This window comes from Aedes albopictus, chromosome 3 (genome assembly GCF_035046485.1).
Source record: "Aedes albopictus strain Foshan chromosome 3, AalbF5, whole genome shotgun sequence".
In the NCBI taxonomy this organism is placed as follows: domain Eukaryota; kingdom Metazoa; phylum Arthropoda; class Insecta; order Diptera; family Culicidae; genus Aedes; species Aedes albopictus.
In genome coordinates, this window is record NC_085138.1 from 61,271,955 (window position 1) to 61,299,761 (window position 27,807).

At 39.0% G+C, this 27,807-nt stretch overlaps 1 protein-coding gene across 1 annotated transcript in view; it reads right to left on the reverse strand.

Moving 5' to 3' along the window:
* Positions 1-628: 628 nt before the first annotated feature.
* LOC134291680 (patched domain-containing protein 3-like) overlaps positions 629-27,807 on the reverse strand; it is a 33,474-nt gene continuing 6,295 nt past the window's right edge. The window contains exons 3-7 of the mRNA XM_062859750.1: positions 23,146-23,392; positions 22,999-23,084; positions 22,264-22,936; positions 2,277-3,138; positions 629-1,899 (exon numbers count right to left, since the gene is read on the reverse strand). Coding sequence (XP_062715734.1) covers positions 965-1,899; positions 2,277-3,138; positions 22,264-22,936; positions 22,999-23,084; positions 23,146-23,392 — 2,803 coding nt within the window. The 3' untranslated portion in view covers positions 629-964. The remainder of the gene's footprint in view (positions 1,900-2,276; positions 3,139-22,263; positions 22,937-22,998; positions 23,085-23,145; positions 23,393-27,807) is intronic.

Consider the following 27,807-nt stretch of genomic DNA (forward strand, 5'->3'; position numbering starts at 1 on the left):
AAGAATCAAGAATCAAGAATCGAGAATCAAGAATCAAGAATTTATTCAGATTCAGAAACATTCAGATTATTTCATAATTGGATTTTCTACCAATCGGAGGAATTTCTGAAGATGTCGCTGTATAAATTCATAAAGAAATCCCAGGTTTTTGCTCTTAGCATCATGTTTTTTGAAACGAATACTGGCGAAAATTCATAAAATTCAAGTTACTACACTCTATAGCAGCATATGATTCTAGGAAGTTCTCTTTTTCTACCGGAACCGGCATGTCCGGAAAATTTGGCATGTTGTTGCTGTATTCCATGAACAATACCCACAACATTTATCTATTCAACCAAGCTTATTTTTTTTAATCTATGAAATAAGGGGTGCTCTTAGAGAAAAAGTTGACGAAACTTCTTGTGGGTATCGAGAAAAAAGTTTATTAATTATTGAAAAAAGAATAGTTTATTTCTTGAGAGATTTTTTCTAGAACTCTGAATTATAGAGATAATCTTGAGTTGGATCAAATTTACCACGCCCCGGCCCCCTCTGGCTACGCCCATGTTCAGATAACCAAATTGCCCAAACAGTATATATCGAACAGGAATATTTCGGATCAATTTCGACTTCAAAGTCCACCAGTTGCTACAATCCAAATGTTTTTAATTTACTTCTTCCATCCATCCTTCATATTCCTCACTTACACATGTAATGACTCTGTCCGAAAAAAAAAAATACTTTGTAACCTTAGCAGGATTAGAATCACAATGGCATCACGTGGCCTATGTTAAAAACAAAACAGCACTTGTTGCAAGATCATTCGAAAAGTTACGGTTGCTTGTGTGTAAAACTGCAAAAAGTTTTGTTTTTGTGCATTTCCTTGTGTTTGTTTAAATGATTACTGTTAATAGTTCAATCCATCCGTTGCTTAGCGGTGGATTTGCGAGTTAAGTCATGGAACGCTTTCAGCTAAACGTGTCGTTCATAGTACGGGATCTGTCCTCATTGGTTGTTTCTCTTCTTCGCTTTGGGCAAGTTCACCAATGCGCCACTTCTGGTTGTCTGCGATCGGTAGCATTTCCTTCTCGATATCTTCGGGAAGCTTATTGGGGTCATCTATGAAGCCACTGTATGGGGGAGGTCCTACTAGGCTGAGGATAACGGGTAGAAGGACAAGTCCGTGGAACAGGCCAAGTAAAATAACCAGAAGGAATATTTTGAAGAAGGTACGATAGGTATAGGCTTGTGACCCAGAGAGAACACTGAGCGATAGGATGGTTGAACCTCCTCCGTAGAGTACGGCAGCACCTATGTGTAGTACGGTTTCTAGCGAGCGTCGATTTCGGTTACCATGGCTGATGGTTAGGAACGTGTGACCGATGTGGGCTGCGTAATCTACGCAAAGGCCAACGGCTAGCTGAAGGGCAATACAGGAGCATATGTCCAGAGTAAGACCCCATCGTTGCATAAGGCCTCCGACGTTGACCAGCGTTAACAGGACGCATATGAAGATCCAGAAGCAAATCTGCGGATTGACGATCAGCACAGCTGAACAGAACATTACGCCAACCATAGCTAAGGCAACGTTTCGGTAGATTTCCGTATCGATGATCTCATCGGTAACCCAGTTGCCGAAGACCTTTGCCCAGAGCGTGTTGAACGGCGCTTTCGTTGAGAAGTGGCTTTCCGCGAGCAGGACTTCGACAGCGTGCTTGGCCGGGATGTATTCTTCACGTTCGCCGAAAGGTCGGAACTTGAAATCGATCGTGGTGACGGTTATGTTCGGAGCTGGTGCGCCACACTTCAGCTTTGTGGCGAACTTGAAGTTCATTTGATACCGGCCGCCCTCGTGACTGTACAGAAACTTGGACAGGTAAGAGTGAAAATCCGATTCGCTGAGAACTACTTCGCCAATGTCTGCAGGTAAGAAGAATTTAAATATTATTATTAAGTGTCTGTAACAATTTGATGTCCAATTACTCTTGTAGAGGTTTTAAAAACCATCATAAAACCAAATACTTTTTACTTTGGTTTTATGAAGGTTATAAGAACCTCTTCTAGTCTTTTTGAGTAAAAAATGTTACTTGGACTAGACTAGAACAATAAGTTTGTTACTTTCGGTGATGTTATTGAACTCATGCGATTTTCGCAATAAGTCTCACACCGGCCACGTTTTCAAACAATTCCAAGAATTCCAATAATAAGGTGTTGTAACAGAAAGTTTTCAAAATAGGAAGCCCTGCCCAAGTATCGCCAATCAAACTACACATTTTAAAATATTTCAAAAGTCTTACCTTTGTCATAGTGAGTGTGAACATAGTCTTGGAACGGTTCAAGCCAGGAGTCCACGCTGTGTAGAATATCGGTTCTATTCTCCAGCTCGTGCGTTATCCTGAGCAGCTCCTGCAGCTCTGCGGTGTAGTTGTAGTTGCCAAACAGTAGCATTGCTTCGTATCCATTGTTAGGATACTGTTCACGATTCTTCACTATAAATTTGCTGAAGTAGGTTTCCTCCGGGATAAACCAATTCGGATCGAACTTCTGTCGAAGTTTCATCAAACTTTGAATGTTCAGACCCGTCATGCAGATGACTGCCAATATGATCAATGTTTTTCCAACACTCGTTAGAATAATTTTCGAATAGACGAAGTTAATGAATCGATGCATCAGATTGTATTGGCACCACAATTGCGTTGACTTCTCGTCATGGATCTTCCATGGGACGAACGAGTTTCTCCGGGTAGCGATCCTGCGCTCATCTAAGGTGAATATAGCAACGTAAAACGTGATGACAAAGACGAACATCATAAATACGCCAAATGCGGCGTAGATGCAGAACGACTGCAGCGAGGGTAGTACAGTTATTGAACCAACTGCAAACGCTACAATATCGGTAAGGGACGTTACAGTAATGGAGGCACCAGCATGCTTCAACATAAGCCCCATCCGTTCCGGTAACGGTAGATTTGCATGGGTTTCGTGGATCTTTCGGTAGCAAGCCATCATAACGAACATATCGTCCACGCCAAGTCCCATCAGCAGGAACGGCAGGCACGTGTGAACGGGACCGTACGATACACCCAAAATTGACACGATTCCACTGCCAGCTATGAAACCCATGCCGACACTCAGCAAACCGATGGATCCCAGTATAATCTGAAATTGAGGAAAATATTGTGTGAGGAAAATTTGTAATCTGGAATCCTTGAGAAAGATCTGATAAGGGTCGAAACGTTGGAGTAGGAGAACCTAAGGACAAACGTTTTGACATCCCGTTTAAAGAGTGCATCTGAACTTTCGATGCACATAAATCTCAAGAAGTAAGCTTCAAATAACAGTGCATTTTCTTATTCTGTTCTTACTCACTTGTAATAAGCATAAAATAAGAAGATCAGGTGCGCTGGTTTAGTTTACGAGAAGATTTGTGCGCTCGAAATCGTGAGTAGGTGCCCAAGTCGGCCATTGTGGTGGCCATTTTGGGATTCTAACAAGTCTGTCCTTAACCCTAAAAGGGATACCTGGCGTCTTTCAGAAATCGTCTTTGCTGGAACACACTCAGCGAGGTGACGAAACTGAGGCCTTTTAGGGTTACCTTGTTTTAGATCTCATAGTCAGAGTGAAAAGTTAGACAAACACCACTATTTACGCTTGTAGATCCGCTGAGCTACACTTCTTCAAACTTTTTTGAAACCCTGCATGACTTACCCTTAAAATTTTCAAGTAGCATCTTCCAGTGTTCATCTACGGGCGGTTAATTAAGATCAAGCTGATATTTTTTGTCTGTATTAACCCTTCAGGACGCGCGCTGTTGTAAAAAGTACAACACTACCAAAATACCTCGCTCGTCGTATACAGCGCGAGCGCGGTGCAGTTTCGTCCTGAAAGGTCAACGAATTTGTTTGCCCTGGGCTAAGTTACATCGAGACCCTTGCATGATTTCACTTACCTTCTGGAAGAAGTGTTCATATTTTGTGAGTTTGTTGCGAGTATGATTTGATCCACGTCTTCGGGTTGAAGCTTTAATCAACACACTAGGTCCGCTTCATATTTGAGATAATTTTAACAATACTTCCAGAAAATGCCGTTATGAAACTCCAGAATATTTTTATCGCAACATATGATCCTTTTAAAATTCGTAGTTCTTTGTATTAGTCTCTCTCTCTCTTCTTGGCGTAACGTCCTCATTGGGACAAAGCCTGCTTCTCAGCCATGTTCTCAGCTTAGTATTCTATGAGCATTTCCACAGTTATTAACTGAGAGCTTCCATTTTGCATGCGTATATCGTGTGGCAGGCACGAAGATACTCTATGCCCAAGGAAGTCAAAGAAATTTCCTTTACGAAAAGATCCTGGACCGACCGGGAATCGGACCCCTCATCATGGAGCATGCTGAATACCCGTGCGTTTACCGCCTCGGCTATATGGGCCCTCTGTATTAGTCTAGCTCCTCTTAATATCCATTTGACTCATACTTTAGAAGTTCCTGAGACGTCCCTTGCTCTCTTTCACGACCCATTAGATATCGCTTTCCCTTTTCCTATAAAAGCCCTGAGACCACATTGCCTCTTTTAGATGCTTTTTTGCTTCTTTTTGTCCATTTATGAATTCCAAATGCATTCTGACTCATCAATCTTTTGGAAATAAAAACACAGGCGAGGCTTTGTTCTCCAAACCCAGGTACTGACTGATATCGCTACCAGCGCAGTGTCTCTCCTTTATTCAATCTAGGTATAACTTATTTACAACTTATTTCCATTTACCTATTAGTTGATACCTAGCTCTCCACTGAGCTGTGTGATGCACCTCCAAGGATGTACCTACCATTCAACACTCCTCATCACACACTCTCAGATCCGACGCGTCCCGAGCTTCACCTGGCCACGTACTCCTCCAGCCTACCGAGCTCCTCTTTAGCAACCGAGCTACCAGACTCCTCCTGGCTCCAAGCAGACTCTGCTACCAGGCCCTGGCTCCAAGCTACGTCTGCTACTAAGAGGCTACCAAGCTCCTCCTGGCTCGAAGCGTCTTCCGCCTCAAGTACCTTCTGCCATCCAGCTCCAGCGTCCATCGATCAGCCAGCACCCTCTGCCTCTTGGTTCCAGCGCAGGTCCCATACGGCTATCAATCCTCATCGAGTGTTGGTCCCCTCACCGCATCTTGGTGTCTCAACGAATATTGGCACCAGGCCTCATCGCATCTTGACACCTCATCGGGTATTGGCCTCCTCATCGTATCTTGGATACCGCACCTCGGTCTCCTCGCTTCCCGAACCACCACCAGGGCGTCCCTAGGCCCATAACCTTTTGGAAATAAAAACACAGGCGAGGCTTTGTTCTCTGACTGATATCGCTGCCAGCGCAGTGTCTCTCCTTTATTCAATCTAGGTATAACTTATTTACAATTTATTTCCATTTACCTACCAGTTGATACCTAGCTCTCCACTGAGCTGTGTGATGCACCTCCAAGGATGTACCTACCATTCAACACAATCGTATCGAATTTTATAATAAACATTGTTATGGCTCATTCGATCATTTTCTACTGAGACTTAACAATTAGTACTAGAGGCACTGGATAACTAATTCAGCTGCGATCAAGATGGTGAGGTAGGTAACCCGGACGAATTATGCAGAGAGCTGATTCGATGCAGGCTAATAATATTTGGTATGCCTGCACATAGACAAACGTATCCGTACCCTTCCACTAACGCTCATATTCTCTTGACACCTAAACCTCAAAGGTCGTAAAGTTTTCTACATCTTTCTTTGGTGTCCAACTACCCATTCTATCCCATCCCTCAGCAGTAAGGACGTGGCCAGGACAGCTTTCGACAGTTGGATAATTTTGTCAAACTTTTCTAAGAGTCAGAGATCAGTCCCTCAACTCTCATAACAAGGCACAGTGTATTGCTAATATTTTGTAATTTTTTTCTTTCGTTGCGCAATTTGCGCGCCGGGCAGTTACGCGCAGCTCCACTCCAGTTGCGCGCAGCCAATCAGGAGCGAGAAAACAGACGACGTCGTTTCGCGACAAAGCTACACGCAGCACGTTTCCATTGTCTGCGACCAAATAAACATCCCGGCTGGTCGTTGTTGTTGATTAACTAACTCATTATGGTTCTTCTCGAGATTGTTTTAATGAATCGGAAATAAAACAATATTTTCTGAAATTGTTGCTGATTCGATTGGTGGTGCCATTATTTGTTACATTCAGTCTTGTAATGATCGCACACGGTCGATACCGGTTGGGTATGTGGTGTGGGTATGTTTTAAGTAATGCAAATATAGATACTACACATGATATGAGATTCACCCTTGCGCACAACTGACTGACAGATCGGTAAAAGTATGAAACTATTTTTTTTTCTTGCTAAGCGCAATACAAATTCGAGCAAAAAACGGACGCAATTCATTTCGGGCCGCTAAGCAAACCACAGGACATTCCTAAGCAAAACACTCCGAGGAATCGAATGGTGCTAATCCCTTTCCTGAAAAACATCTCCAAGTGTCTCACTTTGGTCATTTTGTCTCATTTTATCCAATATCCCCTATGAAAAAAGAATATTTGAGAATTTCGGATGAATTTCAATAAAACCATGCAAAGTCGTTCAGAAGTCGTACTATTCAATGGTAACACCCCAAACGGATCGTGTCTTGTTCATCACATTCAGTGATAATGTCTCATGTTGTCTAATATCTCCTATGAATTAAGAATATTTGAGAATTTCGGATGAATATCACCATAAAACCATGCAAATGCAAATTAAGTCGTTCAAAAGTTGTGCTACTTAATAGTAAAACCCCAAACGGATCATCTCTTGTTTATAATATTCAGAAATGATGTCGCATTTTGTCTTTTTACCCTTCTTACACCCATAAGAAGGGTATAAATATCGCTCGAAAAACCGACTTTCGATTCGAGGCCCGGAGGGCCGAGTCTCATATACCAATGAACTCAGCTCGACGAACTGAGCAAATGTCTGTATGTGTGTGTGTGTATGTGTGTATGTGTGTGTGTGTGTATGTGCGTTACAAAAAAAAGTCACGCACGTTTCTCAGCCGTCTGTCAACCGATTTGAGTTCTCTTGGAAGCAAATGAAAGCTACTACATCCTAGTAGAACGCTATTGATTTTTTTTTCGATTGGACGATTGGTTACCGAGATATCTCTCGAAGAGTACTTATGAGTCATACATCTAAACTTTTCAAGATTTTTGACCAAGGGTATCATAATAAATATTTTGGCCGTTTGTCGATTGATTTGGGTTCTCTTGGCACCAAGTGAAAGCTACAGAATCCTAGTAGATCGCCCAGAAATTTTATTTTGATTGGACATTTGGTTACAGAGATATCTTTCGAAGAGTACTTAGGATTTATACATACAACTAAACCTTTTGAGATTTTTGACCAAGTGTATCATAATAAATATTTTGGCCGTTTGTCGATCGATTTGGGTTCTCTTGGCACCAAGTGAAAGCTACAGAATCCTAGTAGATCGCCCAGAAATTTTATTTTGATTGGACATTTGGTTACAGAGATATCTTTCGAAGAGTACTTAGGATTTATACATACAACTAAACCTTTTGAGATTTTTGACCAAGTGTATCATAATAAATATTCTGGCCGTCTGTCAACCGATTTCGGTTATCCTGGCACCAAATGAAAGCTACAACATTCTAGAAGAACCCTATACAATTTTATTAGGATTGGACATTTGGTTACCGAGATATCTTTCAAAGAGTACTTGGGAGTAAGGTTAACTTTTTGAGAGATTTTTGACCAAGGGAGCCATAATAAATATCTCAGCTGTCTGTCAACCGATTTGGGTTCTCTAAGCACCAAATGAAAGCTACAATATCCTTAAGGCCCTGAAATTTTATTTCGATTCGACATTTGATTACTGAGATATCTTACGAAGAGTATTTCAATAAATTCTTTTTTATTAATCTATTCACTTACTTGTTATCTTGCATTAGTTTTTGACCAGTCCATGGGAAATTATTTTTCAATAAATAATGCTGACAAAGTGTATTGTTGTTTTCAATAAAATTATAAATAACAAATTACAAATACACAGGAATTTTATGAAAACTAACAATATGTTAAATGAAAGCTTTGAATTTATATATTGTGGGAAAAATGCAAGAACCGGACAGCGAAAATAACTAGCTAATGCCAAAACTGATTAACTTAGTAGATATATCATTTTTGTCCTTTTGCACCATAACCATGAATACCACTTCGGAGCTAATTTAATCGACTGATTAAGAGATATTAGACAAAGTATATCTCGCTGATTTTCTTATCCATTTGTTAATCGATTCAAGATCTTTTGGCAGTTAACAAAAGATACAATATTCCAGAATATGTAAGCTATTTTTTAAAAAATTCACACAAGATTCTAGAAGGTGTCTGGCATTTCTGGTAGTTTAGTCCATGGTCCATGATGCTATTTTGGAAACCAATTCACTAGATGCCAAGTCCACAATATTTTCTAGAACTTTTGGTCCATCACACAAAATAAATATGTTAAAAACAAATAATACAACAATAGTTTTAATAAGTGTAAGAAGGGTTCTGTTCACCATAGGTGGATTAAATCGGGTTTTTCTCCTACAAATTAAAATACTTAAAAATATTCAATGACAAAAATATCAGTTTGAAAAGTTAAGTTCGGCAAAAGCAGTTTATAGCTTATAGAAAATAGGTTATGATTACTGCCGCCAGTTTTAGAAAAGTTAGCAACTTTAGGTTATGTTTACATACAAATAGTTCAACTTCAATCATGTTTATAGTTTCTTTGACTTATCTTTATAGTATCTTTTGAATGAGACCTAGGTTCTTGAAATCGGACGTGAACTGGCGGAGATATGGACTTAAAAATGACATGTTTTTGAGGGGACGACCCCAAACTTTTGGTCGGGAGTGTATATATATATATATATACATACAGCAAGCATTTTGAAATGTATAGGGGACAATGGCTAAAATGAGATACTGAATAACTCAATAAAATTGGAACTATTAGGAAAAGGCCCAAAGAGATAAGATTACGAAACATTTGAACAGTTTTTGTTTGCCTCGCGTTTTTGAAGTGATAAAAACGGGTAATTCTGCAGTCACACAGCAAAAAAGTATCATCACACTCACCACGAGTGAGCATATGGGGTGATACATTTTCATACAAATATGCGCTTTGGTGGCTAGGATTTACCACTTTGAAATTTGAGCGAGATCCCATTGATGCTGATGACGTGCTACGCGTCCTTAAGGGTTAATGATAATGCTATTCGATCATTTTCTACTAAGGGAGTATAAAAGAGTAGAGTCATAGTAGATAAAGCGATGCCTTTTTTGATATGTTGCGAACAAGTGTAAAAATTATAAAAGGTGAAATTAGGCATGAAGTCCCGATGGGAACGAAAACATCGAAATGTGTGAAACTGGCCCCGAGGTAGATTAGCTTGGTTGATGGTTCACACCACTATGCTAAGACAGGCTAAAATTTCAAGCCACCGACTGTCTAGGCGCTGTCCATAATCTACGTAGACTCATTTTTGGCCATCTCAGATTCCCCACTCTCCCCCACGTATGCTTTCGTTCATACACAATTTTCGAAATTTGTATGAACCGTAAACTTTGACCAAACCCCCCCTCAGAGTCTACGTAGCTTATGGATAGCCCCCTATGTATTGTTTTCATCTGAGTTGAAAATTACTGAATAAACCAAACAACAAGAAATGTTTAAAAAATCTTTTTTGCAATTTCTCATCGTAATAGGCTGTTTTACCTCACGCAAATCTGACAGGAAAAGGCCTACTTTCCCACACTAAATTATCAGTGCTGTAATGGTTCATTACAGCACTGATTTGGTCTACAGGCTCTACTCTGGTTTCTGTTCACTCTATCGGCATAATTCTTTCATGATTGTGTCTATTGAACCTCATATTACGCGTATCTCTATGTGTTGCTATTTGGGTGTCCACTGGCACACAAGAAGACCCATTGTATTTTGAAGTATGGGTCGCAATATCTGTAAATCTAAGGATATTTTATTTTAGCTAATGCTCGTGGAATGTAATCTACGCTATTCTTAGAGCCTCAGAGTGCAATTTTGATAACTTGGCAACACTCACTTGGTGATATAGGTCATCAAAACTATTCTGGAATCGAGACTTTCAAGTTCCACAAGCTCTACTCTAGTATCTCTTTACTTTATCGGAGTGGTGCCTCCAAAACATCCTTCAGGAATTTCTCCAAGACTTTCGCCAAGAATTCCTCAAAGAATCTTTCCAGATATTCCTCCAAGAATTTTGGCAAACAATTCCAGGAAGAATTTCTCTAAGAATTTTTCGAGAAAATCCTCGAAAATTCTTCCAGGAGTTCCTCCGAGAATTCTACCAGAAATTCGTACAAGAATTGCTTCAGGAATTTCTTCAAGTAGTCCTCCAGATATTACTCTAAAAATTCTGCCAAGAATTCCTCAAAGAAACTCTCTAGGTGATTCTCCAAGAATTTCTTCAGTAATTTCTCATAGACTCCTGCCTGGAATTTCTCCAAGAGTTTCTCCAGGAATTTCTCAGAAAATTTCTCCAGAAACCCGCGGGAAATCGTCCAGAAATTCTTCCAACAAGTAATCTCCAGAGATTCATCCGAAATCACTTTCAGGCATTTCTCCAGAAATTCGTGAAGAAATTTTTCAACGAATTCCAACAGAAACAACTTCAGAAAATTCTCCTGGAACTTTTCAGGAATTCGTCGAAGAATTCTTCCAGAAATTCCTCCAGGGATCTCTCAGGATTTTTTTTTTCAAGAATTCCTTTATGTCTACCTCCATGATCTTTCAAGAAACCTTTAATAATTTCTCTAGAAAATACTTTCGGAATTACTCTAATGATTCGTTCGAGAATTCCTTCAGGGATTTCCTCAGAAATGCCTCCAAAAAATCTTAAGGAATCTATGATGCAAATTATCACCTCACTAGTGCTCATCACAACTCATCAACTGTATATTTATCGCGTGCGATTGAACTGTGCACTGATCAGCGATGACCAGCAGCAAAGAGGTGGCAAAACGAACATGATATAAATTACAAACGATTTTGTACACATCTGACTGTGCCGCCACACGCTCGCCCGAACAACCGAACCATACCGAATAGGTTGGTTTGCGAAGCTACGGCACGAACGCTCGACACGCACACAGAAGCAACATTCGCATGTACCGATACCATACTAATAAAGCTTCCAGCCAACGATGCTTCGCGATAAGCTGTCGAAAAGCATCGAAAGCGATGAAAAGAGATGCTTGGCTAGAACGCAACGGCTCAACGGCGAAAAGGAAGAGTCAACTATGCTGATCAGTGTTGAGTCCGTTCGTGTGCTACTCGTATGGGAGGTTGATTGAATAAAGCGAGGATGGGTGAAAACGTATTCGTTGTCAAAAGCAAATCGCATCATTTCGCGAATGTTTTCATCAAATAGCAAGCTTGTAAGGAATTACGCCAAAAATTCCCCCAGGAAGTCCTCCCGAAATTCCTCTCATAATATCTTTAGAAATTCCACCAAGAAATTCCCCCAAGGAATTTCTCCAAGAATTCATCCAGGAATTCTTCCATGACATATGCCTAGAGATCCTTCAAAAAATCGTACAGGAAAATCCCCAAGAGTTTGTCCAGGGGTCTCTCTATAACTTCTGCCAACAATCCCTTCAAGAATTTCTCCACAAATACCTCCAAGGATTTTCTCAAGAAATTCCTTCAAGAATTCATCCAGAAAATCTTCTAGAAATTCTTTTATGAATACCTTCAAGATTCTTCAGGAAACCTCTGGAAATTGTTCAAGAAAATACTCCTTGGGAAATTCTCCAGCAACTGCTCCGAGACTTCTTCCCAGTATTTGTCCAAGAATTCCTTCAGAAATTACTCCAAGAATTTTGTTAAGAATTCCTGCAAGAATTCCATCAGGATTTTTTTCAAGAATTTCTCAAGTTATTCCTCCAAAACTTCTGCTAAGAATTTCTCCAAGAATCCCTTCAGGAATTTCTCCAGAAATCCTTTCAAGAATTATTTACAGGTATTCTTCAGAAATCCCTCCAAAAATGCCTACAGAAATCCCTCAGGAATACCTTCAAAAATTCCTTCAGGAAATGAATTCCTCCAAGACTTCCCACAAGAATTCCTCTAAAAATCCAGAATTTCTTCCAGAGTTCCTTCCAGAATTCCCTTCAATGAATTACTTCATGAATACCTTCAAGACTTTTATCAAGATTTCCACCAAAAATCCAGGAATTTCTCCAAGAATTCTTTGGAAATTTCTTTCAGGAATTCCTCAAAGAACTCCTACAAGAATTCTTCCAGGAATTTCTTCAAAAATGTCTTGAAGAAATTACTGGAGAAAATCCTGGAGGAACTCCTGGAGTGCTTTCTAGAAGAATTCATGTTAATAATTTGTGAAGGAATTTTCAAAGAATATCCTTGGGAATCCATAAAGGAATCCTTGAAGGATATCCTTGAGGAATTCCTGGAGGAATTTTCGAAGTTATTTTTTTAATTTCCAGTTTCTGGACATATTGCTGGAGTAATTGAGTGAGAAATTCTTTAGAAAATTGCTGGAGGATTTTTTGGATAAATTCCTGATAGGATTCTTAGAGGAATTCTTAACAGAATTCTTTGAGTATTTTCTGGAGAAATTATTGGAGAAATTCTGGAAAGAAGTCTCGAAGAATTAACTGAAGGATGTTTTGGAGGAAACCCTGAGGTTGTCTCAGGATTATTTTCTTGCGGAATTTCCAGAAGGAATTTCTGAAAGATTTTTAGATGAATTTTTGAAGGAATTTCATGAAAAAAAACCTTGGCGATATTCCTGGCAAGATTCTTGAAGGGATTCTTGTCAGAACTCTTAGAGGGACCCCTGGAGAACTTCTGTAGTGTAGGATTTTTTTAGAGGAATTCCTGGAGGGATTCTTGAAAAAAAATAGGCATATGTCTTGGAGGAATTCCTGGACGAATTCTTGGAAAAAAATCCTTGAGGAATTTGTCGAGGATTTCCTGGTGGAATTCCAAGAAGATTTTTTTAAAGAACTCCTGAAAGAGTTCCTGGAGGAATTTCTTAAGGAGTTCCTGGTGGAATTTCGTGAGGAATTTTTGGCGTAATTCCTTAACAATTTTCGGAGAAATTTCTGAGGAAATCCCTGAAGGAACTTTCGGACGAATTCTTAGAGTAATCCCAGAAGAGTTTTCTTGAGAAATTACTAGATGTTTCCTGAAGGACACTGGGGTATTCATGGAAGAATTTCTGGAGCAATTTTTAAAAATCCCTTAAAAATCCCTGGAGGAATTCCTGGAAGATATCTCCGAGTAGTTTTTTTACAATTTAAACCTTTAATACCCAATTTTTTTTATTTTGTTCTAAATATCATTTTTCGTCATCTAAAATCGATTTAAACATGTTTTGGAAGATGATTCTTTTTAATTCTCGATTCCGGGAGTTTCAATTTTTGATTTTTCTAATTTTTGTTCTTCAACACCCCCCCACATTATATTTTTCCTGGAAGCCAATTTGGGGAACAGATTTTTTGAGATGAAAACATTTTGAGATTTTATGATTATTGTTGAAATATCATTATTTTAAAAAAATTTCACTGAAAATTTTGTTTACCGTGTAATTTTAAGGAAAATAATTTTAGAGTGTATTCGATTCCCTTAAACTATTAAATAAGGTTAAATAAGGATAGAGTGATTTGGGAAAAAAATAAAATATGTTAGTTGTAGCGATTTAATACAAAATAAACAATGACTTCTAAAAGGTGACTAAAACATCTATTTTTCAATGATGTAAATACGCTTTAAAATACACCAAAAGCTATTTTGAGATATACAGACCAGTCCTAAATATCAGCCAAAAATATAAAAAAAAAGATTTTCCACGAAACAAAAATTACTAAAATGCTCAAACTATACCCCGTCTAAAGGCGGGATTGGGTATTAGAGGGTTAAGCATGATACAGGATGTAGATATCGTAACCCAAACTTCAAAGTGTTTTGGAGGCCATTTGTACTTCACGGAATGTCCAACTACCACAATATTGAGTTGCTCGTAACATTGCGAGGTCTAATAAACGTCAACGTGCCTAAATTTCTTGAATAGAGTGAACACAAATGATGGTTGGTCTTAAGAAAATGAAATCCAGAGTAGTTTGGATGACCAAGATCACCTAATTCATGTACCAAAAATTTTCTAGGAAAGCTTTGCGGCTTTCTGAGTAGCGTAGATTACGTTCTGTGATGATTCATCGTGTATCAAATTTGGTTTAGAATGTTGGATTTGTGACGCAAACTTCGGAGTACTTTGGAGGCCTTAGAATACCTCTGGGATCAAAACTTCAATAGATTATAATGAGTAGTAATACCAACAATCAATATGAAACTGGAAATTCGCCCTTGACGCCAGCTTTATCATTTTTCAATGACCCCATTCCCCCAGTACATCATTTTTGAATGGCCATAAGGAGGCGGCGCTTTCGACGCGTCGTACTGTCAACCGTATTTTTCTCCGTTCGTTGAAAACATTTGAAAATTATATTCACACAAGGATAACGCTTGCAGATCCCGGTAGCTATTACCTGAATCAAAATTATTATTAGTTTATGATGCACTTTACACCATTTTTCTCTTTCACAGAGTATCCCTGGATCAATTAACACTCTGCCTGGAACGCGGTCATAAGCAAGGTCCTAAAAAAGTTCCCTTTAATACCATCGAAATGGCCTGTCCGGATCTTTCATTCAAGCTATCGGTTTCGCAAGTAATGCCAGACGCATCCGCAGCAGAAGTCATGGGTGTCGTCTCCGTGGATGTCGAGGAATCATGGGTCGGGATCTTGAGAGAAGGTCAGCCTTTCACCGAATGTTAACGAACGTGTTAGCCGACGAGGAGCAGTTCAAGATGGAATTGAGCGCAGCGGAACCGATTCGTAACCGTTATTAAAAATAGTGACAGTTATTAAAAATAGTGAATAAAATTCATAAGTTAAACTTATACATTCTATTAATAATGTGTTATGCTTCATATTACACTCTCAGATGAGCTATATTAGGAAAACGAAATGGCGAAAATGTATAACATTTTCTTATACATTCGATATGAAAATTTCTTTTCGTGTAGATGGAGCTGGAGCGGTGGTCGGTCCACGGTCCTTGGGCAATCAGTGAAGTGCCCGAGAAAGAGAGGTTTGATTCCACGATTGCCGCCGGAAAGCACTGTGTATTAACAAGCCCCTATGCAGGTCCTATGGAGCTCTAAAGTCGGATCATACCTAAACGCTGGGAATTAAACATTTATAGCATGATATTTTTTGATGATTAGCACACTGAGAGGAAATAACATTTCCATTTCACTGGAAAAAGTCAAGTAACCTTTCGAAAATGAATTTTTCAGTGAGTTTACATGACTTGAGTGAAACCCGCTTGAAAACTTAGTGAAACTCCAAAGAAAAGCAATTGAAAATTTCGCACTATATTGCATCGTAAAATTTATATGGTTTTGAAGTGAATTTTACTGCAGTCGAATGTATGAAAAAAGAAGCGTGAAATTGTCACCCATCACTAACGAACCATGTATGAGTGTGATGATGGCAACATGTTCTAATATTTCTGAAGTTTCCTGATCCTTAAGGGAACTATTTGGTGAACTTCGGGGTTACGGAGAACCACCAAATTTTGGAATGCCTTCCGATTAGACCCAAGTTAATAGAATATTTTCCATAATCTAATGCATTTATACTGAAAATTCACTTAAATTTCATATAACTCGGTAATGAAAAATTTCACTTAAACTTTATTGAAATTTTCCACTGGAAATTTTTCACTAACCAATAATTTAAGTTTCAAAAGTTTAGTTAGATGGAAAAAATCTACTTAAGATTTCCAATGGATTTTAAGTGAATTTTTCGCTCAGTGCAGTTCCTCGATCATTCAGCAAACAGGAGGGGAGGGGAATCTGTGCTATGATTGGACGTTGCGCACTTCAGCCAACTTCAGATGAGATGTCATGCCACATTTTGTCGGAACCTTACGACCGGCGACCGGCGACAGATGCTCTTCGTCAAGCATGCTACACCAAATTGTCTACTAGGCCCACCACTTTCCGGAGTCGATAGAGCTATTTCCCTCAGAAGCCTCAGAATCTGTTTTTAGCGCTACCAGCAACTTAATTATAAACGGCGCACGATGCGGAGTAGAATGGTCCACTGCACGAATTTCTGCTGGCCTGCTTACTCTCACACGAAATTTGACGTTTGAGCGGTGTCGGTTCATGACGTTTCATTTTTGTGATAAACAAACAAGCAAATCTCGTTATCTTGGTAACAAGATTTCTGAAATAAGTTTGCTTTGATAGAAAAGTGAAAAAGGGCGGCGAACTCAAGATTTAACGCGTCGCTTCAAGCGAAATGCCGAGCAGGCGAAAACACTGGGGGAGCGAATGGCGTCAAAAATCGAACTCAATTTGTTCCTGACTTTGATATCTTAGTGTTAAATCTATGGTAATACATTGCATGTCATGGATCTGTAAAAACTATTGATGATTAGCAAAACGATGAAATTTGAGCAAAAACATGTAGAATTTTTAAAAAAATATAAGAAAAAGCCATGTATTTTCGGCTACCAGCAAAAGAGGGTAGGGTGCAAAGGGGGAAGGTACCATGAACAAGCAAGTTCAGGGTGGCCACACAAAATCGAAATGGAAATTCCCGCATTTTTCCCGACTTTTTCCCGCAGTAATTCAGAATTTTCCCGACATTTCTTTATATACCTATGGAGCATGTAAAACAGCCAAGAATCCAAACTATTAAGTGGATCTGTAAAACTAAAATATTATCAGTGTCATAGTGATACATAGGGTAGTGGAGGTATTTTGGACCGGGCAGGTATTTTGGCCCACCTAGAGAGTTTTATGATATTTATCACATAATCTCTACTAAATCTTAGTAATTTTTAATTGGAACACGAAAAGTATACAACTATGTGATGGCCTTTATTTTGGATGTCAGTTAAATATGCTGTTCAGTATTAAAAATAGAGAAAATGTTTTCACTTCCAATGAAACGCACGGAAAAGCACCAAAAACAAAGAAGGTGACAAATTTGTAGTCGGCTTCGAAGAGGTATTAAATTTAACAAATAAATATTTATTTCATGTGAATGTAGTTAGGGCATTGTAAGAACTCAAAATAAACTGTTCTTAACCTCGGTGGAGCGATAATATTTACTAAAATGGAGGTTTAAGCTATGGCCAAAATATGTTCAACATAATCAGATGTGAACATATTTTGGACCACCTGTCAGATCCATCTCTCTAGTTCCTTCTTAAGGGAGAAAATATTCATGCCAATGTATTTAATGTACTCTAAAAACAGATAAATAGAATAAGTTGGGACCTCCCGTGATCTGGGTTGTTATACGTTTATTTTACAATGAGATTGTTGTGGGTTCGATTTGTTCTAACAACTTTTCGCCAAGTTAAAAAATTTGTTTTGATTTGTGTTTTAACAACTTTTCAACAAGTTGAAGTTTTCAGGTGTTCAGTCTCCTAGTTTAGAAAAGTTGTCCTTCTCGGCAATCAGTTGATGACTGAGACAATGTGTTATCTAATGTATGTTTGACAATTTACGTTTCATTCAAATTACTTTATTTTTGATGGCCTTTCCACTCATTACAATATGTGTGGAACGCCTTTATATTTAGCAAAATCACTAAACTTTCACACTTCTAGAAAGCGTTACGTAATTTATGCATGGTGACTGACGTCATGCAATAGTTAATAAATACACGTTTTGCGTAACATTTTTTTATGAAACATCATACTACAATGCGTAAAAACTGGCAATTACAACAACATTTCATCTTTTTTTGCCGTTACCTAATTTTTAAACGTTCCCTGCCTAAAAAATGAATAGAAAAGATGTAAACTTCACGTAGTTTTAACTATGTTTAAATTTTTGCGGAGGTGGCTTTCATGTCATCAATCAATTGAAGTTTAGTTTGGTGGGCCAAAATATGTGCACTTGATGGTCCAAAATAAAATCAGGTGGTCCAAAATACAAGCCCGAGATCCTTCAGGAGTTTTGATATTTATTGTATTTAATACAACAATTTTAAGTTCTGTTTGGCCTTTTTCGACAGAAAACATGTTGCTCTACGTAATGCCTACTGAAATTATCCATATTTTGAAGGGGAAACTTTCTTTTTTCGCTGAATTGTTCATCCACTTCCTAAAGGGGTCCAAAATACCTCCCTTACCCTACTGTGACAGTTTTAAGATATTTTAAAGACATTATTGCGATTTTTTTTTCGACTTAGACATTGATGCGATAAATTTCGTCGTACTTATATTTCGCTGTCAATCTCAGTCGCAGGGTTTTTGCAACTCGCCCGATAATGTGACAGTTTTCGCCGGCCCTCTCAATGTTTACCATTAAGGTCTTTTGTTCTCGGTCCACCAGCTGGGCATGTTTACACAACAAAACCAGCTGGTTCACCGATGTTTACGTTCATCCTTATTGTTCTCGGCTACCAGCTGTTTATGTTTTCATAACAAAATCAGCTGGTTTCGCCTGAATCGGGGAAAGAAGGCGAAAATGTGTCATAAATGTTAGGTTAGTACCATATTAGGGCGAGTTCAATGTCGTCGCTAAAGTCTGATTATTCGTAAAAAATACAATATTGTACATAAGAGGCTCATTGTTAGCCTCTTAAGCAGCCAGAAAGTTCCATTCGGAACTTTATCTGAACTTCGCGGAACTTTAAAGCTGCTTAAGATGCTATGTCTGAACTTTGTCGGAACTTTCAAGTTCATAGAAGTTCAGTATAGTAGCATTTGTGTTTCAATGAAGATTAAATTTATTTCTTTTACAGAAAACAACTGTTTAAGCGTACACGAATAAAAGACAAATATGAATTTATCAAATCCATGAATACTAGTCTTGAGCAAAAAAAAATTGCCGCCCATCGGATTCGAACCGATAGTCGCTGCGTGAGAACCCTACGCTCTACCACAGTACTACAGCTGCGATTGAGTGGACCGCAGGTAAAGTCTGACTTGAATCGATTTTCTGTCGGCAGCTAGTTTTGCACATTTGTACAGTAGTGAAGTTAGCTTGACTTTGTCAAGTGTTTTCAGCAGCGCAGCGGTAAGTCGGCAGGCCACCACGCAGGAGGATCCAGTTCAACTTTGCATAGCAGCGACATATGTGAAAATATAATTATCAGAAGCAATTTCCAGACGTGAATCACAAACCCACCAACAGGGTGTGATTCTGGAAAACACATTTTTGTTTCTGCATGAATTTTGTCAAAGCTCTGTCAGAAGTTGCTTAGAAGGCTATCCAGCGTGCTTATGTGAACTTTCAAGTTCCAAAATTACTTAAAAATGAAGCTGCTTAGGAGGCTAATGAGCGACCTCGAACAAGCTGCTTAGCTTATAAAGTACCCTTTTATCTGAACTTTTGGTTACTTGGGTTCATTAAAAAAATCTTGAGAATCCTGTCTTCTGGTTTCCAAATTGCAATTTTACTTCCGTTGTAATATCAGTGATTGCAAGGATTCTAGGTATTTAATTAAGCATTAATCCAGTAATTCTACAAATCGTTACACAGAAAACACTTCAAGAGTTTCTTCCAATATTTCGTCATCAATTCAGAGACTCTTCAGAGACGACTGAATTATTAATGCTTTTAGTATTATACCAAAAATGTTTAAAATGTCAAATTGTTAGTATGAAGGCTTATGTGATTGCAGGGAGCTTTTCTATGAACTGACATTTCTAGAAATACCTTAAAAACTTCAACAAAGCAATAATTTCAGGAAGTCCTCCACTACCGAATTAAGGCATTATTTTAAAAAGTTTCAATGAAGACATTAATTGAAACTTGTCCTAAAGCTCATCCAGATATTTCGGCGAAAAATCCTAACTACTACAGAAAAAAAATCAGAATAGAGTCTCTAAAACTATGTCATTAATTTCTCCATTTTGATAGAAATGTAACAAGCTAAACATTTTATAAGAAACTGTTAGAGAAGTATTTTATGGCATTTCTGATGAATTCATTAAAAATTTGGCTAGCAGATTTTTTTTTGCGATACTTTTTTCACGTTTTTTAGATAAGTTATTTTCAAAAATTGTGATATAAAATATGTTTGTGCCGAAATTGAAGGTCTAATCGTCGATTCGAGCTTTTTTTTTTGCTAGGTTTCTAGCTGCACTCTGAATAGAGTAGAAACCTCTACACTAGACCCGAAGATAGAAAAGAGTACGTAATCTTTCAGAAGCAGTTTGCCAACCGTACGCGGAAAATGATATCCATTAAGACACTGTTGCAACTGACTCAGAAAGCTACGGTAGAAGATTGGAAAGTTTTCAATTGGTCAGTCAGTCAGGATTTTCCTATGTAGTGTTATGGTCACACGGTTTGTGTTTGTTTCCTTGTTTGATTTTGTGGTATGGTTAAATATGTTTTTCTCCTCGTTAAGTCAGTTGTCGTATGTTGGTTTTTTTTTCAGCGAATCAATCGAACCATGTATGTTAAAATATAGTCGATCTTGTGTCAAATTGTTTTCTTGATTTCGCTAATCGTTTTCTACTTGTGTTCTGTTCATCTCTTGTGTCCTTAAATTGTCATCGATCCAAAGTCCACAGAAACATGTAACTGAACTTCTGAACATCTAAGAGATAATTAAGAATAATTCGTTCAATTGTCCTATCCGTCCTACCTAGATGAACCATGTCATTTTCTCAAGCGTAGCCTAGAAATGTCAACCTAGTCATACACAAGTAACGTTGTTCAGTTAATTGAGTTGTCCAAAAAATGTCTCACGAAACCTACTGCAAGCCTATCCATATACGTAAGAACAAAAGATGTTTACAAAGTTCTTACAGATAGATTAACACGGGAAATCTGAACACAAACCACTACCACACAGGCATTTGGATTGGTCAATATGAAGCAGTCAGTTTTTGTCCAACATGTCACGTCGAACGCATTGACGTCAACAATGCGTTTAAGTGTTCGCACGTTAGCTTCGAATCTATCAGCACAATTAAGTGCTGCAAATCTCCTTCCCCCTATTGATTCTTCGGTCGATTTTAATTGCTTTAATTAAAGAAAATATGATCAACTAACATTGTAAAAGTTCGAAAAAGCGACTATGACATTAATAAATTACTAATCAAAATCAACCGAGAAACGTGGGAAATAGAGCCCAAACAACATTTTGAAGTCAGCTGGCTGTAAAAGGTTCCAAAACCTGTCACAAATCCTATAATACTTTTATAAGGATTTGTAACGATCATCAAAACCTTCTCAAATCCAACCGACTTGGAACTATTGCTTCGGAATAGACTCTACTGAGCCCCGGCGGTTTCTCCTGTTTATCGAGCATGTCTGATGCATATGATCAGCCATACTCCATCTGCAGCAGCCGGTTCGTGATGAACCGTTGGAGGCGCATTAAAGTGTTAAAAAGGTGATATGTTTCACTAAAGAACACTACATTTCAATAATCAAAATGAAACTCCTTCACTTTAATACCGTCAACCCCTGCGAACTTGGCCAGGGGTCTAATCGTCGATTCGAGCATTCGGACAATAAAAACCTGTCTTCCGGAAAATCTCTATCAAACAAGAAATCACTCGTAACCAATGCTCATCTGCATCATTTGGATTTTGAAATCTCTGCGAGAGCCTTCCCAAACTGTGTAAGAATCTGGATTTGAAGTGAGTCAAGGTTCAAGTAAATCTAGGTTTGAGTTTACATTCTGGAGACGTTACACATAATTTTAGAAATTCCCGATCATAAACAAAATTCCCGACTTATTCCCGCATATTTCCCGATGAATTTCAATTCCCGACTTTTTCCCGCATTTCCCGAATTTCCCGAGTCTGTGGCCACCCTGCAAGTTGTCCGTTTTATGAGTTGAACAGTCCTTACTTTATTCCAATTAATAACCATTTAGTTAACCAATTTGTTATACAGTATTCTGCGAAATGCAAATGCATTCTTACAACCTCCATAAACTCTCTTTTGGTCTTCCTTTAAAAACCTCCTTGTTTATGCCCCTTTTAGCATAGATTCCATATGTTTCACCGCTTCACACCTTCGGTCACTTTCTTTGGCATCCCTTTTGAAACTAACTGTGACTAAATACCACTGTCTCCCTTAAACTTTCATGGGACCAGTTTTCTGCCCCTCCCCGTAAATCATTCTCAAACCCCCTCATCCGCAATACTCACCCTGAATTCAGTCCAGCTGAACTTCGATAGCACCAATTGCATGTAGATAAACATGATCACTCCACCAAATACCAACTTGTCAATGTCTTTGAACATCGAATCGGCACTGATGTCTCCATAGCTGCGCCCCGCCGCGTAATACAGTTTCGTCTCATCGTCGCCCAGGTCATTTCCAATTTCCCCGAGCCGCTCCAAAAACTTGCCCTCCCAAAGCATGGCCTCCTCCGTAACCCAATCCTCCGTCCCGGCGGCATTCCCACTAACGTCCGAGTCCACCTCAGAGTAGTTGACGTGTACCATCCAGTTGGAGTACAGAGCCGTTGCGGACACTATCCGCCCGGTCCAGTCACGCTGCACTCCGCCGAGCAGTTCGGAGAAATCTATCGTGTGACCGGTGACGGGACTGATCGTCGTACGGTTCAGTTTATCGACAATCTGTTCCTTGGTGAGGTTTCCGATCACCTCGCGATCAAACTTCCAAAGTTCCAGAATGCTACGCTCCAGACAACCAACCGGAAGTCTGTTGATCAATGGGCAGAACATGAAGCTCGGCAGATCGACACTTGGTGTGAGAAAGGCCTTCTGCTTCTTGGGACGTTTCGTGGTTGTTGAGGATTCAGCGACTTCCCGTTTTCGGCGTTCATTAGCGGTGTATTCTGCTATCAGCGGAACTCTACAAGAACGATTGGAAACTTTGAAATATTCTGAACACGTTTTGAGTAATGTAGGTCTCACTTGAAGCAAACTTCGTTCCAGCCAAAACTTTTACCATGACTGTTGGTAACGGTCAAGTTCACGATTTCCTCCGTAATATCGGCAAGCTATAAGATTACACAACACATTAGATTAGCAATAACCCGAAAATACCCACGGACCGCTCACCTTCCGCAGTACTTCCGGCGTCAGCACATCCGGTGCAGTCAGCATGACCGTTTCGATCCGGTTGCCTTCCTTGAAGTTGTCGATCACCCAGTTGGTGTCGTGCAGAAACTTCGAGTCTTGCGGTACCCATAGCTTCATGGGACTTTTCTCCTGGTGGAATCGCAAGAAGCCCAAACTGCAAACGGCGACCACCAACCAAGAGCCGATGATCGTACGCCACGGGTTATTGGCTATAAATCGGCCCAATCTGCGAAGAAGAGAACGTGAAGAGTGTTGGTTAAGTAGGGGCTGTTAAAATTATTTTTACGACTGTTATGGTGATCAAAATCAGAAAGCATGGCACGGTATAACCTAGCCACAAAGGGGGAGTACCGATTTTTCACTTCGGTCACGCAAAGGTAGACACAATGTCACGCTACCGGAATTCGGACGCGTGCGAGGCGTTAGGCTAAATAACGTCATTATTAGTGAGTTCGAACTGGCTCTCTTGCGTGTTATGATGATCGTGGCGCCGTACTTATGCATGCGGGGTTGCACCGAAGATTGTCGTTAGACGCATCATCTTCAGTGACGCAGCTGCTTGGTACCGACCGGACTACCAACGACAACGATTACCGCGATATGGTGAGATCACGTTTTAAGTGACGCGTGACAACCTCAAGTGCTTATCCCAACCGGCGGCGTTGACGAACGTGTAGGAAGCACGATGAAATCGAGCAAGGTGGTCGTGCCGTAGTGGTTGCTTAGCTTCCAAAACCGAAAGCCAAAGTCAAGTTCAATGTCATGGATTTGCCCGGTGTCGCGGAGTGGTTGCATTCCACTTCAGTGCCCACTCAGAGGAATGTTTGACGCCAGTTTGAAGCGTCTAATTAGGAGGTAAATAAATATGGTACCGAAACTTGAGGTGAGAATTTGGCCTTGTTACGAATCCGCTGGAAACGTATTTCATGCAGAACAGGCTTAAAGATGTCATCTGAAGCTACCGCATTGTAACCGTTAACAAATCAGTAGAAAGCATCTAATGGTGATACATAAAGTAGGTCACACATAAAATGATCATTTTTAACTCGTTGTTAAGGTCCAGACAGTTATTAGAGGGCTGAAGAACAACAAGGCTGCTGGAAGGACTGCAAAATCGAATCGGGCCTTTTTCGGTCTGCAAAACCAGCTGAAGCCCCGTAGACTCTGATACTTTCGGTCGCTTGATACGACCATGAATCGTGGACGTTGAGAGAAGCTGATCGGGGAGCCTTTAGAGTCTTCAAACGTAAAGTGCTGCAAACATTTCTTGGCGGTAAATTGGAGGACTGCATGAACTACGAATAAAGAGATGGCTACATTGAAGCAAATAAAACACGACAGACTGCGGTGGGCTGGTCAAGTAGCTCATATTCCGGAGGAACGACAAGCTGAAATCATATTCAGCAGAAAACCAGAAAGGGACCATCGGCTTTGTGGAAGACTGCGCCACGTTGCACAGTGGTTCCATTTGTTCGGGGAAGCGGTCATAAATCATTTTCTTCGTTTTTTGGAGGGAAGAATCATTTTTATTGACCAGAATTAGCATGTTATAGCCAAAAAAGCATATTCCACTACGTTTTCATGAACATCACTTGAAAAATATTAACATTGGACATTTTTGTTATAAAATTTGAAATTATCATTATAAAAGCTTTATTTTGCACAGAAATCAGTAATCAAATATTTTTAACTATTATGGAGAGTGGGTCGAATTATATCAGTTTCTGCTAAGTATAACAAGTTAAAACATGTATCACATGACAGTATCATAATAGATTCTTGTGAATAATATCAGTATTAGCATTAAAATTGTAATTTTATTAGTAGGTTTTATTTCTGCTGCAATACAACAATATATGAAACTGGGAACTTTTCCTCAGAAATAAGGTAGTGTCCATTGCTAAAATAAAGAAAAATCATCACAAATCGAATTAGTATGTATAACTACAGTGTCAAATTACCAATAGTAATAATTTTTAAACATTAGTGCAATAGTGCAATTACAGAATCAAATACTTCTTCAATTGCAAAACTTTAAACAAATATTCGAGATTATTTCACATAACATACGTAAAAGGAAATTTTAAAACCATAAATACAATGCTTTACACCGTTATATGTCATATGATTCAAAGGCCTGCGTTTTGAAAAAGATTAAAGTACCTTTTTCCAGTCGTTTTTGTTTCTAGCAATTTGATTTGGAAATACTATCCAGTAATGAAGTACGTGGAACTTTAATCAAAGATAGCTCTAACCCAATAAACGAAATATATAAAAATATCGCTCTACATTGCTAAATATTCGACAAAGTGCCCTGCAATAGTATCAAAGAAATTAATTCAAATACTGAGATTTAACGTAAATAAATTGATCAAATATTTAGATTTGGGAAGAGATTATGAAGAATTATGTCCAGTAAATATTAATCAAAGAACATATTTACTACTTCTTTTCCCAACACTACAGTTTTAGGTACTGGATGGATTTTGTGGAAATTTTGTCAATGTTAGCAGTAAATGCAACATTTCTTATCAAATAAAACAATTACAAAGGTAAGTTTTGACAAGGCCAAATGAAAATAGTTGTTATGAAATTATTCATACCTCAAGCCATACCTTCAGAACTGTATTTTTTAATAAAAAAAACATCTACAAAGTTTGTTTTCAAATAAAATATCCCTCAGGTATTGTAAAAAGCATTGAAATATCTCCTGTAAAAATTGCAGTAATTTTGGTACGCATTTCAGGCAGTTACAGAAGGACAAGTATATATATTAAATTTTGTAGTTATTTTAAAATATATTTTTTATAAAAAGAACGGGTAACTTCCAATACATCCTGCAAACTTATATGCAGATATTTGCAGCTTCAACCTACACAGATTGATTCTCCTATTCAAATCTGATCATTTGATGGCTGACGATTGATTAAATGTGGTTAAGAACATGTTTGAAATGTTACATGAATTTTTATTATGTATATATTCTATGGGTAAAATTATGTGCCTATTACTCACAGCCCCATTAGTCCAAAAACATCCATTTCCACTTTTTAGTGCTTTGAATTTGAAAGATAAACATGTATTCTGATTTTCTGCGTTGAAAAACATTTGAAAATCCACTGGGTTTTGTTATACGAAGACGCGGTGTACAACTCAAAATTAATGTAATTTTTCGACAAATTTTGAAAATGTCAAATTGCATAACAGTACCCACGCTCTCACGCAAAATATGCAACAGAAACATACATAAAAATGGTTTTTCTGCATTCTTGGGAACATCATTGATTTATAAAAAATATACAAACTCATTAATTAGAAACTCAATTTTTCGATTTTTGGCCTATGGCGGTACCACTGTGCGTTGGCGTTTTGCAGTTGAGGAGGACACAAGGCCATCAAGTAGGCATGGGTAAAAGCCAGAGGTGGTCCTTACAGGAGAAATCAAGAACTGCTCCTCAAAGACTGATTATAGAAAGCAACCACAGTTTCTAGTCTGTGGTAACCGGGGGTTGGCCGAAAGACAAACGCAATAACATAGAGCACGCCACACTACTCTTTATATGACCTATCTCACTTATTCTTCTTCGCCTACCCCGCTTCTCGCGGAACCTTATGCTGCTGCTGGGGACCTGGCAGAGCAGGGAGCGATATTGGGATTTAGGGAAGCAAGAGTGGCCGAAAAACGAATTCACCGCAAAACGAAAAGAGAACACGAAGAAAATGTGATTGCTTAGACGCAAGAGAATATGGAACAAAATCATATGCGGAGGTTTTACGAAACTGTCAATAAACAGCGCCTTTTCCCTTCATGTGCAACAACCGTGATGAAAACTTAATGACAGATAAACAATGGTGGCTGCCAGGAGGACAGAGCACTTCAAGGTATAGAGATAAGTGACATTTCAACACACGAACACTAGCGCAAATTTTTCCTCACACAAAAGTGCACGCCGATTGAAAGGCTATTCAGATTGCATATGCAAATATTACCCAATCGAATTGGGTAAAACGGGTAAATAATGATAAAACTAACGTCCGGGGTAAGAGTGCAAATATTTTCCTCGCAGTTTCACAACTACATCTACAAAAAAGGCACGCATACATTTGAACGTGATTACCACTATTGTTGAACGGTAAGAATAGAAGAGCGACAGACAGAGCTCGAATCGACGACGACAGACAGGCTGTGGAACTTCCAACGCTAGACGTGGTCAAGACAGCTATTAGAGGGCTGAAGAACAACAAGGCTGCTGGAAAGGCTGCATCATCGAATCGGGCCTTTGTCGGTCTGCGGAATCAGTTGAAGCCCCGTAGTCTGCAAACGAAGACAAAACTCGCGTTGTATTTACAAGACTCTGGTTCTTTCGGTCGCTTTATGTGGCCATGAATCGAGAACGTTGAGAGAAGTTGATCGAAAAACCTTTGCAGTACTCGAACAATTCTCGGCGGTAAATTGGAGGACGGCGTCTGATGCATTGTACCAAGTATAAAAAAGAGATGGCTATACTAATGCGAATAAAACACGACAGACTGCGGTAGGCTAGGCACGTAGCTCGTATGCCGGAGGAACGACAAACTGAAATCATATTCAGCAGAAAACCAGTAAGGGGCCATCAGCATCATAGAAGACTGCGTACACGT